This window comes from Ascaphus truei, chromosome 4, assembly GCF_040206685.1.
Source record: "Ascaphus truei isolate aAscTru1 chromosome 4, aAscTru1.hap1, whole genome shotgun sequence".
Lineage (NCBI taxonomy): Eukaryota > Metazoa > Chordata > Amphibia > Anura > Ascaphidae > Ascaphus > Ascaphus truei.
In genome coordinates this window covers 56,649,659-56,666,632 of record NC_134486.1, presented here as the reverse complement: position 1 = coordinate 56,666,632, position 16,974 = coordinate 56,649,659, and the positions used below count along the sequence as shown (strand labels likewise).

The window sequence follows — 16,974 nt, the reverse complement described above, 5'->3', positions numbered from 1 at the left end:
ATTGGGTGGGTCGGCCGGTTCACAAAAAGGGTTACATATATATATATATATGTATATGTGCACCACCTTGACAAAGGTCCCATTCGTGGACCGAAACGTTGGTTTTGTGTTTATTTTTTCAATACACTTGTTTGTTCAATTCTGGAGTGCTGCCTGCTGATTTCGTTTCCAAACGGTATCATATTGCTTAATCTTCATTATAGGAACTGCACCCACACCAGTGACTATTATTACGGAGTGCTTTTTGTTCTTTTTCTATGATATATATATATAAGCAAGCGGTGAAGCAACTGATTTCCTGATGCTTCAGTTTTCAAAGTATCACACAGCCTAAATAAGCATATCGAATTTCCGTCAAGTAAATGGTCACGGAGGACCCAACGTTATACAGAAATGAAAAAACACCAGTATACGAGCCGTATGAGTGTAGGCTTGATGTCGCTCTCCAAAGACGTCATCTGCGTGACGCCCTACTTTTCGACGTGCGTTTCGTGTGATGACCACGCTTCCTCCCCACTGAAGAAGCAGAATGGTGGGCAGCGGGAGAAGAGGACGCGGTAGCAGAGCAGGATGGCAGAGGAGGAGAACAGCCGGGGCGGAGCTGCACTGTAGCAGCGGCAGACACCAGAGGGTCTATTCTATACGCCTTCAGAAAACAATCGCTGGGCCGTTTACGCCGCCAGTTTTTTGAGTGTTGCTTTCACGGTATTCAGAAAGCCTCGATTACCTGTGATAGCAAAAATCCCAAAACGGGCGAGTAGCCGGCGACGTGATGATCGCCTCTCTCAAAAGGGCTTATCCGGCGATTTCTTTCAGCTGCAGAGAGAGCAGCACAGAGAAAGCCGCCTCTCCCTGCGCAAACCTCGCCAGCGATCACAAGATTTTAATAAAATGTTTAATACTAGTGTACGTGAGCAGGGGGTCTCTGGAGCAGAACAGCGTTGAGTTCTGGTCCGGGGACCCCCTACTTCCTGAGATACAGGCCCCGTTATGGGGTGCCGGTATCGCCTATGCATTTAAATGTCTCGCGTCACGTGACCATGGGATTTAAATGCATAGGAAATAACGGCACCCCATAACGGTGCCTGTATCCCGGGATGCAGGGGTCTCCAGACCTGAAATCAACACAGTTCTGCTCCGGAGACCCCCTGCTCATCTACACTAGTATTAAAATGTATACAGGCAGTCCTCGGTTATCCGACACAATGCGTTACTCAAAATGGCATTGGATAGCGAAACGTCTTAAAGCGAAACACGTTTTCCCATAGGAACACTGTTTAAATGAAAGGTTCCGTTCCTGAAGGCATTTTTAATGCTAAAATACACAAAATATTTTATGCAGGCAATAAGATATGCAGCACACACATAAATGATATAGTGTATATACTGTATTATATATATAATATAACATAAAATAATAATATAATATATTATATAGTATAATATAATATTATATTATATAATATATATACGTTTTGGCGTTGTAAAAATGAACATAGGTATGCATTGCATAGCGTTGGATAAGCCATTCGTTGTAAAACGAAGCGTTGTAAAACGAGGACTGCCTGTATTAAAACAGCTTCATTACCTTAGCGGCTAGCCGCTAAGTCAATTAAAAGGTTAAACCTCAATAGCCTGTTTCTTGGGGCAGAGGGGGTGGATGAAGGGGTAGTAGTCCCAGGGTGGGTAGTTGGGCCTGGCTGGAAGGTTGCGGGAGGAGTTAACCCCTTCGCTACCATAACGGTGGGAACCGCTATGGTAATGAAGGGGTTAACCAGTCCCGCTACCCCCGGAAGACCTAAACACCCACCCTTTAGGCTACTACCCCCATCACCCAATCCCTCTACCCCCAAGAAACAAAAATAAACACAACAACCCTACTATCCACCTCCTCTAACCCCAACAACCCCCCACAACACATACAGTACATTAATGGACAAAATAACTATTATCCAGATATGGATAATAGCTCATTTGCCCATTATAAAATCAAACATTAGCCAGCATAAATAAAGTAAATACAACTTTCTACTTACCCCTGACATCATTAATGGCATTCGTCAGCATACTGCAGGTTCATGTCCTCCATTGCCATGAAGAGTACATGAAAAAATACAATCTAATCGCCCCTAAACCCTTAATCACCGTAGCGATTAATAGCCGCTATAGTAATTAAGGGTTTAACCCACCCTCCCCCGCTACCCACCCGGGAGGCCTAACCACCCACCCAAGGGTCATTATATCCCCCCTCTACCCATTGATTGGCACAGTGGTATATCATATCCATATAATATGGGCATTATAAGTCATTATATCACTCAATGGCCAACCTAAGACAAATCATTAAGACCAAAAATACACAAGAATTAAATAAATACACAAGCACCTAATCACCCCAACAGTAATATAATTAAAAAGTCTAATAGTACACATGAATACAAATGATCTATCACCAAAACAGCAAAATAACAAAAATTATGTTATTCCAAAACATAAGAATTAAATTAAAAAAACACCTATCGAACCAATTCAAGAAATAAAATCACTAGCTAAACAAATCAATAAAACCACTAACCAACAAAACAATTAATTAATTTTAAACGCTAACCAATTCTAAAATGTACTAATAACAAGCCATCAAAATTTCAAACAATTTAATCCTAAGTGAGGATTTGGGGAGAAACTCGCTCGAAGCTACTAGAATTGTACGAGTTTCAGAATCTGCCGATAAGTGGCTTATCACCGCTCACCCAGTGATCTTTTTTTGACAGCTGTAAAAATCGAGGCTTACAGAATAGCAGTAGGCATTTTGACCGAGATGGCCTCGATAAGTGGCTTATCGAGGCTTATAGAATAGGCCCCCCGAAGTCAGAAAACACTTTCAGGTCAGACCACTGGGACACTCTCCGACTGCCCACCTCCTCTGCCACGCTGCATATCTCCCGCGGTCCTCCATCCTCTTCTCCTTTTGTCACTCGCCATCCTCTACTGCCATGCTCCGCTCCTGCTTCCCTCCTCTCCTGCCCGCCATCCCCCTCTGCTGCCTGTGCCCATCGCCCTCTTCCACAGCCGGTCCTACCACCCCCCAAAATGTGCCGCCTAATGATTACACCGGCTCTGGAATGGATCCCAATGTTCATTAAAACATGTTTTATTTGCAAACCATACGTTTGGTCTTTCTATCTAGATCAAAGTTTTCCAGTTATTTGTTTATAACTGATCTGCCCCTTTTGTACTCTGCTTTACTGTATTCTGATAATTTAACTGTCAATTCATCATCTGCAGAAATTGTTCTCTCCTTTCATTTGTGAACTGTTTGTGCTTTCCGGGACGTCAGCTACACAAAAAGTGAAGAATCTTTTCCTGTTATTAACTTGTATTAAATCCTGCCCTAATGGCAAGATCTATATGTCAGGAAGAAACACATGCCCAGGGTAGGACAAAGTCTGCATATCTGTAGATTAACTTTTATTTATAAAAATGTTTTACCAGGAAATAATACATTGAGAGTTACTTCTTGTTTTCAAGTATGCCCTGGGCACAGAGTTATGATGACATTACATGGTTACATTAAATGAACAGAGGTTATAGGTTATACATTCAATTTACAGACATTTCTTTTTCTATAGGAATCTTTTACAAAGTCACATCCACTTCCTTTTCTGAAACAGACTCTTGAGCCCTGCCCTCTCTCTAGCAGTGCACCAATTGTATCTAGTGACTGCCTGGTCACATGATCTTCCACACAGAACTTTGCATCTTGGGTACTCTTCTGCAGCAGTTACAGTGATTTAATGAACCCCCGAGACGAATCTTCCCGAATGATCAGCAACTTAGCTAATCACTTGTCAGTGTGCAGATTGTATTGTTGCACATATTGAATGGAAACATTTTTATTTATTTTTTAAACGGCAGCTAGAACTGCAGCTTTAATTGGGAGATGACACATTTTTCCATGACTTTGGATGGTATTGGATAGTAAATAAAAATATCACTTGTGAGCACAATGTCTCAGACAGGTCTGCAACCCTGCTTTTCACCATTATCTCTTAGAATTCAATGCTTCCACTGTAGCCAGGGATTCTGGGAAATGACATGCAATTGAGCACACAATGTCACCTTTTGCTTCATGTCCATTATACTGTAAATTGGACCGCTACAAGCATATGCCTGCCGCATTACACAGCTTTTTAGCACATCGAGGGGTAAAGAAGTGCATAGCCAGTAAACCTTCTCACAGACAGCTATGTTGACCCTTTGGTACTCATCAGTGTGAGGATGGTTATACTGGCTTTACAGCTGGAATAGGTTTCAACCACACATTATATAATTATGGTGAGTACAAACAAAGGACAGAAAACCTTAGGGATTAGGGAGGTAAGCGGTATAACAATGACTGGGGCACTAAGTCGTAGGAACTGATTGCAGTAGGTCAATTAAATTACTTGAGTTGTGTTCACATTTTGTTGTTTCGATGGTCAAGCATATTGAGGTTGAAATTCCCAAGAACTAACAGCTCACTCTTCACATTCAGAGAGGAAATTGTTCCAAGAAAATAAGTGCTATCAGTCAGGGATTGTAGTGGGATTTATGGGGGGGGGGGAGGGGGAGGTAGATGTCAGCATTAAGAATAGCTTTATAGAAAGGGAAGCAGATTTTACCAGCAAGCATTTCAAAAGAGGATGGACTTGGGGGCAATTTAGCAGTGTAAATTGTAAAGAGTCTTCAATATAAAATAACACCCCTCCTCCTCTCTTTGACCTATCTTTCCTACAAATTGTGAATCCCTGAACGGAGATAGATGCATAAAGGGTATTACGCATTAGCCATGTTTCCGTGAGAATTATGGATTTAGACTTATACAAAAGGCATCATGCCCTTAGTTCATCCAGTTTGGATAGCAGGTTTCGAATATTTATATGGGCGACAAAGACACCTTTTTGGAATTTAAAGGGGCATTATCAGAGGTATGGGACAAGGGTGAGAAGGGAGAGACTGGGTTGAGTTCAAGATCCCCTGCTAAAGAGAGTAACAATAGAAATATAAACGTCAATAGTTCTTTGCAGGTTGTAAAGTAGAGATGGGTACCTTTTTTTGAGCGAATTTGAATCCGCAGCGTATTGGCAGGTGTTTGGTCCGCAAATTTCAATGGATCAATCTAAAAAAGGGCAATTCGCGTTTTGCGGATTTTTAAAAATAATTACCAATACACTCTGCGGATTCTGCAACCCGTAGACGGATTTGTAGATTCCAATCCACAGATTAAGCGATCCATTGGCGGATTCTTAAGATTCTTCAAATCCATCCAAGAGTTGCAGAATTAGCAGAATTCTGAATCTGGGACAACAGCTGAGATGCAAAAATACAGAGTCAAGAATAACACAACCTATATGGACAAAGACACAAACCCACTCACCAGCAAGCCATCTAAGGAAGAGATGTTGGATGTGTATGTGTAACGTGAATGTTTACTTTATAAGCAACAGGAGAGAGACTGCTAGAGAGAGATCTCTAACCAGCAGAAAATCTATGAACACCAAGCTGCTGTTACACGGCTGACTCCTGTAACCCAAGATAAATAAGAAACAAACCAAAGAAAGAAACTGGAGTCGTTCTTTCATTGGTGAACCTGAAGTGATCAGAAATAAACCTGATTTAAGGACACGGTAACAGCCACAGCAAGCTTTAAGAAACTCAGGGGAAACCGAGGTACCCTGCGCGGCGTGGGTGAGGACCAGGCTAGGTGCCTCCAACATGACACACAAGATCAGAAGATACAAGACCTGCAAAAGACGGCGAGTATTAATAGGGATACATTTTATTAAATAGGGTTACATACAGATGTAGCAGGCATTATTGCATGTGCTAGCGTGCGCCAACGGGTGCAATAGCGCATTAGCCCCACCCATTTATCAAGTATGGCCTAGTCTATTCCAATAATGGCTGCTACGTCTGTATGGAACAGCAGATAGGGTTTAACGCTCAGTGTTCCAGTGGTTAAATCCACATATCACTAACATAGGGTGATCAGTCTATCTCTGCTGATATCATGGTACTGATAGAAAAGTATACCAGCAAGTACGCTAAAGATAGAGCATATTCTGGCAAGTCACATGTAAGTTTGTTAGCAGTATGGTCAGATTTGTGGTCCCAGTGCACCAAATTTAATGAAACTAAATTAAAAAAAATAGGTAATATTATGCAACTCCTGCTACATGGGAAACACATCTCTGAAACGTACAGTACCGACAGTACTAAAAGTAGGTGCAGGCTTGGAGTCAGAAAATGCAGAGTTGCAGGATATAAAGGAAGTCCAAAATAAAATAGAACAGGACAGTGAGTGTAAAGAGTATGAGGTAGAACAGGGGTTCTCAACTCCAGTCCTCAAGTCCCCCAACAGGTCACATTTTAAGGATATCCCAGCTTCAGCAAAGGTGGCTCAATCAGTCCCTGCTTCAGCACAGGTGACTCACTCAGAAGCTCTGTCAAAGACTGAGCTTCTGAGTGAGCCACCTGTGCTGAAGCTGTGATATCTTGAAAACCTGACCTGTTGGGGGGCTTCAGGACTGAAGTTGAGCACCCCTGAGGGTAGAAGACCTTATGCAGCATTTAAAGGCAGCCCAACAAGATATTGAGGATTTCCATCAGGAGTTTAGAGTGTTACCTGTTCCAGGAAAAAGATGCAGAGCTTCTATTTGTTAAAGAGCAGCTGATTAAAGAACTACAAGATAATCTAAATGAGAACGTAGAACTGGTGCTCATTAAATAACAGCAATTAGAAATAGAGAACATAGATAGTCAAACTACCAGAAGAGCGGTAAACAGATCACCTCTAACACCATCACCAGTATCTGTAGTTTAGAGAACATCCAGAACAGGATGTCCACCAAGTAACTGAGAAAATTAAATACCAGGAAACTTAAATGGTTTCACAATAGGTATGTTACCTTAACAGAGGAGGTACAGAATACTTGTTTTATGTTAAACAGTTTGCAGTCCAGGAAGTCAAACTACATGAAAATAGTCAGGTTCAGGTAAAAAAAACAAAAACACCTTTTCGAAGCGCCTCCTGTTTCTTAAATGCCAAGAAATAATGTTCCATCTTGGTACTGTAACATAAATAAAATACATTTTTAAAATGCAAGTGTATTATAGGAAAAGAGGTGTAATTGATATGGCATAACATGTAGTATTGTGATGCACAAATGAACAGTAGTACGACTTACTGTCCCCGGCCGCACAAGCAAATGTCTGCAACACTGGGGACCAGGTCTGCCGCGATCACGGTGACGGGGGGGGGGGTCCATACTTCTGAACGGGACTCCCCGCAGAGTTAATCCTTCTGTATCATGAACATCACGGTCGTGTGACCACGAGCGGCTATGGCACCAGAGACGTTAAGTCTTGCTACATCTGAATACGTTTTATAAATTGTAGAGACATCTACTGATATCTGCTGGGTGTGAACCCAAAGATCTCCCCCCCTACCCCCAAAAAACATATTGACACAAAACGAAAATAAAAAATGGTCATCCTTATAAAAGAATGTTAATATTTAGTTTTTAACCTTTGGTTTTCTTGCTTTTTAATTTTCAGTATGATCAAAATAATGAACTGTTACTGAAACATACTGTATATGAACAAAATGTGACCGATTAGGCGCTTCCACAGTGAATCCTTATATATAAAATATATATAAAGTGATACAATAAAAATTGTGACAAAAATGTGAAAAGATATACAGCTCAACCCCGTTATAGCGCGATCCGCTACAACGCGGATCGCTTATAATGCAGTCTCAGCGTGGCTCCCGTTTAAAATTGTTTTTTTTTAAACCAAAATGGCCGCCGCGATCAGGGGTTCTGCGAGGACTTACCCGCATCTGCAGCTCTCTCCCTGCTTCATCAGCTTTGGGCGAGTGTGTGGGCGAGTGTGTGTGTGTGTTTTGTTTTGTTTAAATAGGGCTCTTGCTGCCTGTCCTTTCCCCTATGCCTTTTGACACCCAAAGACTACATCTCCCAGCATGCTCGCTGCCTGACAGAGCCTCGTGATTTGTTATAAAAGTTTGCCCAAAAAAAGAAAATAACAAATCACGAGGCTCTGTCAGGCAGCGAGCATGCTGGGAGATGTAGTCTTTGGGTGTCAAAAGCCATAGGGGAAAGGACAGGCAACAAGAGCCCTATTTAAACAAAACACACACACTCACAATCGCCCAAAGCTTTTTTTTTTTTTAACGCGGTCTCATTATGTGGACCCCGAGTATAGCGTTATCATGGGGTTCAGCTGTATATATATAGTTGCAACTCCCTTCTCAGAACCTTACTGGTCCCAGGAATGCTGAATTGGCCTTTAAAGTCCAAAAGGAGCATGGGAGAAAGTCAAGAAAAAGAAAATATCTCAGTGTGGGTGTTTTAATAATTTTGGTGAGTGTTCAGAGCCTTGTTTCCTATATTGCTTACCCACAGTGTAATGAATTATAAATGGCAGTTCCAAAACTGTGGCTAACTTGATTGTGTATACTTGCTTGTTTAGTTGTCAGAAGGGATGCACCTCAGTATAAGAGAGAATATACCATAGCACAGATCAGTTTGAAAATTTCTCCATAAGTTTTTATATACCTATATTTTATACTTATAAATACATTTTCAAACTGTTCTTTCAAAAAATATATTTTATTTCTTTCTTTTTTGTTGACTTGCTCCCATGCTCCCTCTAGACTTTGAAGACCTGTTAGAGAAACAGTTATACGTCCTGTCACTCTTGTACTATCGGTATTGTTTGGGTTGGACAGTGGGGTTCTCCCCTATGGATATATCCTAATAAATATAATTGTTACCCTAACCATGAGTGCATACTAAAGGGCCTGTTGTGACCTTGGTCACTTTTCTTCTGTGTTTCTATTGTGTATGTATATCCCTTTGCACTTGGTTCCCTTTTTCGGTATATGGATTTGAGCGCTATCTTACCACCAGTGTTTGCATCTGTTACAGAAACGGACATTTTTGACAGCCGATTTATTTTTCTTTTGTTTTTAACTCGCACCGTTGATATTACTTATATGTTAACAATGTATTTGAGACAATTGTGGCCAGATCCTTCTTCGTTGTGCAGTGAAATGTATGTATTATCACTTAACGGCATTGAATGATTTATGGTTAAATATGACTCTTCTTCCTCTTTGATTCATCAGTTTTTTAAGGGTAAAAACGGAAACATTTCTTGTTCTTCCATTAGGTTCATATCCATACCAATTATATGAGCTACCAGCTAAGGATGTGGTGTTGTTGATAATTGAGTTTAATCCTAATGTGATATTGAATTCAGTTTTCACATACTGCAACCACAACATATCTGTTTGGCTGCTTCTAAGGACTGTGTCTTTCAAGGAGAATCTAGTAACTAAGATAAATGTATTTACTATGTGTATCTCTATATATATTTGATCTAGCCTAGATCTCTGGCATCCTATTCCACCATTGGGATTTTTAATATTATTAAAATTGTCACTGTGTATATTTGTGCACTTAGATGAGTTGTGTTAATAAAATTGTATTATTTTGTATTTTAACCTGGTATCACCCTTCTCAGAATTGAATCATGATTACTCAGCTTACATAAAGATATTTAGTTCATTGTTAATATTGACTATCTATGGTTTGAGTGCTGTAATAGGGATTTCTTTTGTGATTATCCCTTGATCATTTTGTATCCATAAAACGGATGGTGCCAGAACTGCCAAAAAAGATTGTGTTTTTATAGCAACAAAAAATGGAGATTTTATAAAGAAGAGTTTTGTAGGTGCATTTACAGCACAAACAGATGTCACTGCTAAGAACTGATACCGCTCTTGATTTTTTTAATACATTTATCTCATTGGCAATGACGCTGGGCTACGCCTCAATGGGATCAAGAATGAGAGATTGCTGGATCGACTGACGTCACCTGTCATATTTGCTTTCATTATTCTGTTATGTTTGCAACAACAGATAGGGCATTGTTGGGGGGGAGGGGGTTTGATAAGATTACAGTACAATAATACGAACTACAGTATAGAAAGAACATTGCATGTGTAGAAGGTTTGCTAAATGTGGTACGAATAGAAACCCGGTTATATGCTCTAGACCAGGGGTACGCAAACTTTTTTCCCTGTGCCCTCCTGATCGCGCCCCCCTCCCTTGCCGTGGGGTCATGTGATGTCACGTTGCCATGGCGACGTGTAGCCCAAAGCCGACGGAGACAAGGTAAGGGAACTTACACAGGCGTCGCGCGGTCCCCTGGCATTTAATTTAAATGCTTTGGGGAAGCGCGCAAGGCCTCTGTAAGCGCCACCCCCCACCTCCAGAAAATCTCACGCTCCCCAAATTTGTGCACCCCTGCTCTAGACATCATTCTTAGAAAGAATTGCATAGGTTTAGGAGGTTTAAATGTTACAGATGTTTTACATTTTCAAAATAGATAAACTGTCGTAGCAGACCACACTAAGAGGTTTTCAATCGCCACAATATTGGAAGAATAGGGTATGATCCCAAAAACTGATGCTCAAGAAGTGAGGGTTCTATAGACAATTCATGTAATAGTCCGTAAGTAAACAAGTACAGTCAGGCTTAAATCAGTAATGATTCCCCGGTCTCTAATATAATTGTGGACATGCAAGCAGGAAGGGGAGGGGGGGTGAATGTGGTGGAACGAGGGAAAGGAAATGTCGGGCGCCAACCATAGGAAAGCACCCGACACGATCCAACCCACAGAAGCCGCAACCCCCGCTAAACCTGGTGTCACAATGAAACCAGGACCCTGGCCACTGCGTGGGTACTCACTTAGAAGGTGCCATCAGGGAAGTATCAGCCGTGGATCTGTCTGTAGAAGTAACGTGCTCCAGCCAAGGTAAGTGGAAATAGAAAAAATGCTGCGGGGCGGTGCACTGCTAGCCAAAAAGTGATCCAAACGCAATTAATGAAAAATGCAATATTTAACGATCAAAAACAGATATACACATTGCAAAAGTGCACTCTGACGCGTTTCGTTCCGATGGGAACTTTGTCAAATAATGAAAACCAAGTTTTAGACCTTCGTAGACCAACTTTGAAATGGGAGAAAACATTTTGTGGGCGTTATTGTGTACACAAATACAGAGTGAGATGTCTTGCAATTTCACAAGTGAGTTACATAGTTTATAGGAAGGAAATGGCCTGTATCATTAGTCTCTGCCGCAAGACCCAAACATTGAATTTTGTCCTTAACCTACAGTATATGGACAAAGACACCGACCCACTCACCAGAAAGTCATCTAAGGGAGAGAAAGGTGGGAGGAGATTTTGTATGTGTGTGACATCTGTAGCCCATTTCATCTGGCATTTCTACAAAGATTACGAGTACAATAAAGCTTTGAGAAAGATAATAATGAAACACGTCATAATGCTAATCTTTTAGCCTCTCTCTACAGGAAAATCAGTTTCTGTGTATTATTAATAAGACCGTTTAAAACTGTAATTGGGGGGAATTTACAAACGTTGACATTTTCTCCTTGCGACTATTTTAATATTTGATGTAGATTGTTCATCTGGGAAGTATATTCCAATGTTACACCTGCCTCATTTGTGTTACTCCACAAGAATCTCCTTGTAAGCGGGGGAAGGAGAGACGGACCAAACATAATGGTGGAGTTTACTTTGTCGCCAATAAGGAATAAACAAAGTATACTCAGGATACAGTCCATGTATAATGGTGATCAGACTAAACCAGTTGTGAGACTGTCCTGTCACACTTCAAAATATGATAAAGCAGGGATTCTAAGTGGTAGTACCTAAAAAAAAATGTAATTCACATGAGGAAGCTCCAGCACTTACATTTAAAGGCTGATTTTCACATTTGCATCTGGTATTTTCTAAATATGCTATATCCATTATTAATGAACAAAGAAATGTATGTGAATGTGTAGAGGTCTTCAAATTATTAACTTTATAGTCGTCCGAGATAAGGAAACCTTTGAGAACCTCTGTGATAAAGTGAAACACATTCCATTGAAAACTAAGATTAACCGTAACCGTGCCCCCTTATGATGTACAGTACTACGTTGTACGGTGCCTGCCTGATCAAAATGTCAGCGGAGTTCCCTCCACTTCGGTTCCCCGCATCTGGGGCCTGGCACAGTCATGTGATCACTCCCGGAGCAATCACATGACCCAGAAGTGCCGGAGATCCAGTGGCACTCTGGTACTGCCAAACCCCTGACACTATAAAGGTTAAATATGCAAGAACGTGTCAAACTGATTTTAGCAAACACTTACATTGTACATTTAAATATTAAAGATCAGTTGCAGCTCTAAGAAGCAAAATACGGCTTAAAAATCACTTTTTTGCAACTATGAGCTGCAAAGCAACTGGATCCTGAAATTACGCTTGTGATTATTATAGCTCTCTGCTGTTAAAAACATTATTCAATACGCTGCCTTTGTGTGATGAAACAATATGAAAAGATGTGATTTCCATGCCAACCATTCACATACAAATTGTATTATAAATAGCACTTTTAACTTGTTTTTATTTTATTGATGCTTAAATCTGAGTATTTTTATTTAGTTTCTTGTATTTTCATTCTGAACGCTGCATTTTCATGAGAGCCTTCTCTTTGCATATGTTCAGCTACCACTTTTACCTTCGTTCATTAAAAACCACCTGTCTTACGTAAAGGTGGCATTAGCTCAGTCCAACTCCTGAAAAATGGAGGAAGGGGGAACGACTGTGAGAGACTAATTTCACCAAAGTCCCAAGTACTATAGACGCCTTCAATCAACCTTGAAACAACACGTGGAGAGCACGCCTGAGGTACCTGTTAGATATGCTAATAGGGTCATTACAATATACTTTGCATACCCTATTACATATCTCCCAAGTGTTCTCCTTTTTGAGCACTGGTGTTTCTCCACATGTTGTATAACTGTTGGTTGAGGGGATACATATATAGTACTTGGGACTACACTCAGTGCAGCAGGTGGGGAAGAGAGGAGTTGCATGTGTGTGTTTCTGTGTGTGTCTCTCAAGAAGAGTTTTCTCATAGGCAATCTGTGATTTGCGACTGGAATACATGTGTAAGGTTAAGTGCAGATAAATATAGTTGTGCATCATCAGCATAGACATGATAGTTGAAGTCCAAAGAGTTAATGAGGTCACAGAGTGGGAGCGTATATAGAGAAGAATACGAGACCTAAAACCGAGCCTTGGGGTACAAAAAGAGAGAGATCCATAGAGGTAGAAAATGAGGTAGCAAAAGAAACATTGAAGGAGCAATGAGAGAAGCAGGAGGTGGAAAACCAGGATAGGGTCCTGAATGCCAAGAGAGTGAAGAATGTGCATAAGAAGAGAGTCGTCAACAGTACTGAAAGCCAAGAAGAACAATTACAATAGAGAAGACTCCTTGTGATTAGGCAATATTGAGGCCATTAAATGCATTACTTTGTTTTCATATCAGTATGCTGTGCAGAAGCCCAAATGGAGAGGGTCTAGTACAGAGGTGACCAGCTCCAGTCTTCAAGGGCAACCAAAACGTCACAAAAAACACTCAAAGCGCAAAACTCCCACTGGTTGTACTGAAGTGATGATCAGACAAGGAATCTGGTAGCAGGAAATCTCAGGGTAGTATAAAAAAGAGAAAAGATGAACATATAATAGAGCAAAAGAGCTCATTCCACTTACATGATACTGTCGCGGCCGAGTTTATTCTTACCTTTGCCCGGTCTCGGCCGCGACAGAAACCGGGCGCGCGCCGAGGTGTCCCGGGCGCGCCGGAGCCTCGGAGGATCGGTCCTCCGATCAGGGCTTCCCCCTACCCTCTCCGGGTCCGCCGGGTCCCCCGGAGCCCCCCACCGCAATCCCCCACATCGCGGGACACCAGGGCTCCCTCGGGGAGCCCTGGGCACGCGCGCCATGCGCCCACGCTCCCGATGAAGCGTGACCGTGCATCGATGACGCGTGGCACGAAGAGGGAAAGAAACGAGCAAGCCGGGAAACCTCCCGGCTTGCGGCACTAGCCAGGTGAGGATAAAGTGTGCCGCCTCTGTATACGAATAAAACAGGCGATTTTACCACTCTGGGTCCTGTAGTGCTGTAATGTAGTAGTGCTGGAACGTCCAGTGTCTGATTACACACCGACCCTGCTTCAGCACAGGTGGCTCAATCGTTGACTTCTATATTGCCAAATCACAAGGCATCTTCTATATTCTAATTGTTCTTCTCGGCTTTCAGTATTATTGACCGCCCTCTTGTCCTGCACATTCTTCACTGTCTTGGCGTCCAGGGACGGCCCTCTCCTAGTTTTCTTCCTGCTCTCTCACTGCTCCTTCAATGTCTTTTTTGCTAACTCATTTTCTACCTCTATGGATCTCTCTCTTTGTGTGCCTCAGTCGTTGACTGAGCCACTGATTGAGCCAGCTGTGCAGAAGCAGGGATATCCATAAAGCCCGACCTGTTGGTGGCCCTTGAGTTGGCTACCCCTTGTCTAGTTGGTTACAGGAGTTAACAAAATGATGTATAAAGAAACAATGCGTTCCAGAAGTTTAGAGGCAAAAGGCAAGAGTGAGAATGGGTGATAGTCAGGGATGTGGGCTATTCTTCTAGTTTCTAAAAAAGCAACAACTCTCTCTTTTTTGGAGAGTCTAAACCAGGAGGTTTCTTGGTCAAGTATTCAGATTGTCCATCATCTGGAGATCCCCTGGTCACAGCAAAATGTCCTCATTTAAGAAAAAAAGCATTTGTCTTTCTGCAAGTGGATACAATTTGATTCAGTGACCTAGAAGGTCATGCAGTCAATATTGATTCTATCACAGGGAGCTCCATGTTAACGGCCACTTAAAGCTGCAGTTCAGTCTTTTTTTTTTTTTTTTTTTTTTACATTTATTTTTTTACTTCAATAGTTTTATGTGTGCAATCTCTAATTACCTAAAGAACAGTATAGCTGCAGGTCAATTCGTTTTCCATGTATTGATAGGTCGAAATTTGGTGACATATTAAAAGCTGGCATTTGTTTATAATCTGCTTGACTGGCAGTGGAAGCTCATGAATATTCATGAGCACTGCTGCATTGACAAGTGCTAGAGGGAGGGCAGGGGTGTGCCAGAGCTTGTGACAGGACAAGAAGGGGCAGTGCCTTAGCAAATGGCTGTTAAAATAGAATACAAGAAAATTGGTCTTTCAAAGTTGTTTTTTTAAAAACAGAAAATGCTAAAAGTATTTTTTCTTACTACAGAACTGATTTATTAAAAAAAACAAACATGCAGGATATTGACTGAACTGCTGCTTTAAGATCAGAAAATACAGTGAACTCTCTGGCGATTCCCTGAGTCCGTGATACTGAAGGGGAGACCCCCCTGGTACAGTACTAAGAATGTTAAAATGATTGAGTACATAAAACAGCAACCTGAGTTGCTCATTTTTAACATTTAAGGCAACATTTAGAAAAGGGCTAAAGCCTTTTTTTTTAATTATCTCACAGAATATTTATTTCCACTATCATCAGTACACTATGCTCACGATTGGGCTTTTTTTTTTTTTTTTAACTTCAATCCTACCTGGGCTAGAGGGGCCTGTGATTATATTTACATGATAAGAAAAAATGTTAAAAAGCAATTCCCTGAATACACATTTGGATCAGTTTGTCAATACTTCGAATATGTAAAACGTTCCATAAAAAAATCTGGGAAAGAGAAAGGACTGCTGAACACACTAAAAAGTTCAAAAGAGGCCTGAAATACATTTACAATTTCAACCAAAACACAACACTAGTTTTAACCTGGAAGTACCTACCCTGGTGTCATATGTGACAAAATAGAATCAAAAGAATAAAGGCATACAATATTCCTGAAGGGTAAAGTGGTCATATAGACCCTGAAATGTTGGATGTCCATGTTAAAAGTATCCTTCAACTGCATGACTTAAATGTAATATAAACACTTTTGCATCATATAGTACATCTTAATTATCCATTTAAAAACAGTTTATGTATAGTATATATACTAACTGGCCAACAGTGTTGCCACCACGCCGAGTTTGACCCGGAGACTACGGTTTCGGCCAAGTAACTCCGGGCTATGTGTTTAGCGGAAAAAGCTCTGGGCAGTGGCATCTCTCCCTGCGAATCCCATCAACTTGACTGCACAACATCAAATGGTACCGCTTTGCCATGACAACGGGACGCTACATGACGTCCCGGCATCACGTGACACCCAGTTGCCATGACAACAGGATGCTACTTGACATCACCCCGTCACGCAGTGTCACGTTGCCATGACACCGGGGCGTCAGGTGACAACTCGGCGCCATAAGGTGTCCCGTTGTCGTGGCAACGCACACCAGGTTAGCCTTCAATAGAAGGTGGCAACCTCTTTGCCAATAGCTCTAAATTAGCTTCTACAACACAAGTAATGTCTGTTTCTAATATGGAGTGCACCAGTCTCTTGGCTTGTGCAAGGACAAGGTCAAACAGCAATTTATTAATATTTTATGAACTCTTAGATAAGAAAGCAGAATTACAGAATCAACTGCTAACAAAGTACGCAACCGTCATTACTACTAATTAGAACCGTCGTCAGCATGTACAGTATGCAGCCCGTGTCAGGCTTCATAATGCACAGCCAGAAACCAGGAGACCATTGCTGCAAACATTGCTGGTATTCATATAAACAGCTTAATCAGCAATTGCAGTGATTCTCTATAAAGAAGAATGTATAGAACTCATTACCATATAAAGTCTCTGCAGTGTGAACAGTATGTTGGTTGTCTAAGGTACGTTGCCATAAACTTATGCCCGTTGACTTGGTGAACTCTGCGCCGCACTGCACCCTGTCGCTTTCGGGGACGCATCCTCTCCCTGAATACTCGTTCTTCATTTTCTTTGGGTGCTGAAAGACAGAGACAAAACAAACATTGTAAACAAAAAAAACTGCAATAAACTCCCCAAGGCTGCGGCCACGCTGACGCTGA

General features: G+C 41.4%; 1 protein-coding gene across 1 annotated transcript in view; it reads right to left on the bottom strand.

Moving 5' to 3' along the window:
- Positions 1 to 16,974, bottom strand: part of PRKCE (protein kinase C epsilon) — a 518,187-nt gene that overhangs the window by 221,416 nt on the left and 279,797 nt on the right. The window contains exon 3 of the mRNA XM_075595803.1: positions 16,733 to 16,892. Coding sequence (XP_075451918.1) covers positions 16,733 to 16,892 — 160 coding nt within the window. The remainder of the gene's footprint in view (positions 1 to 16,732; positions 16,893 to 16,974) is intronic.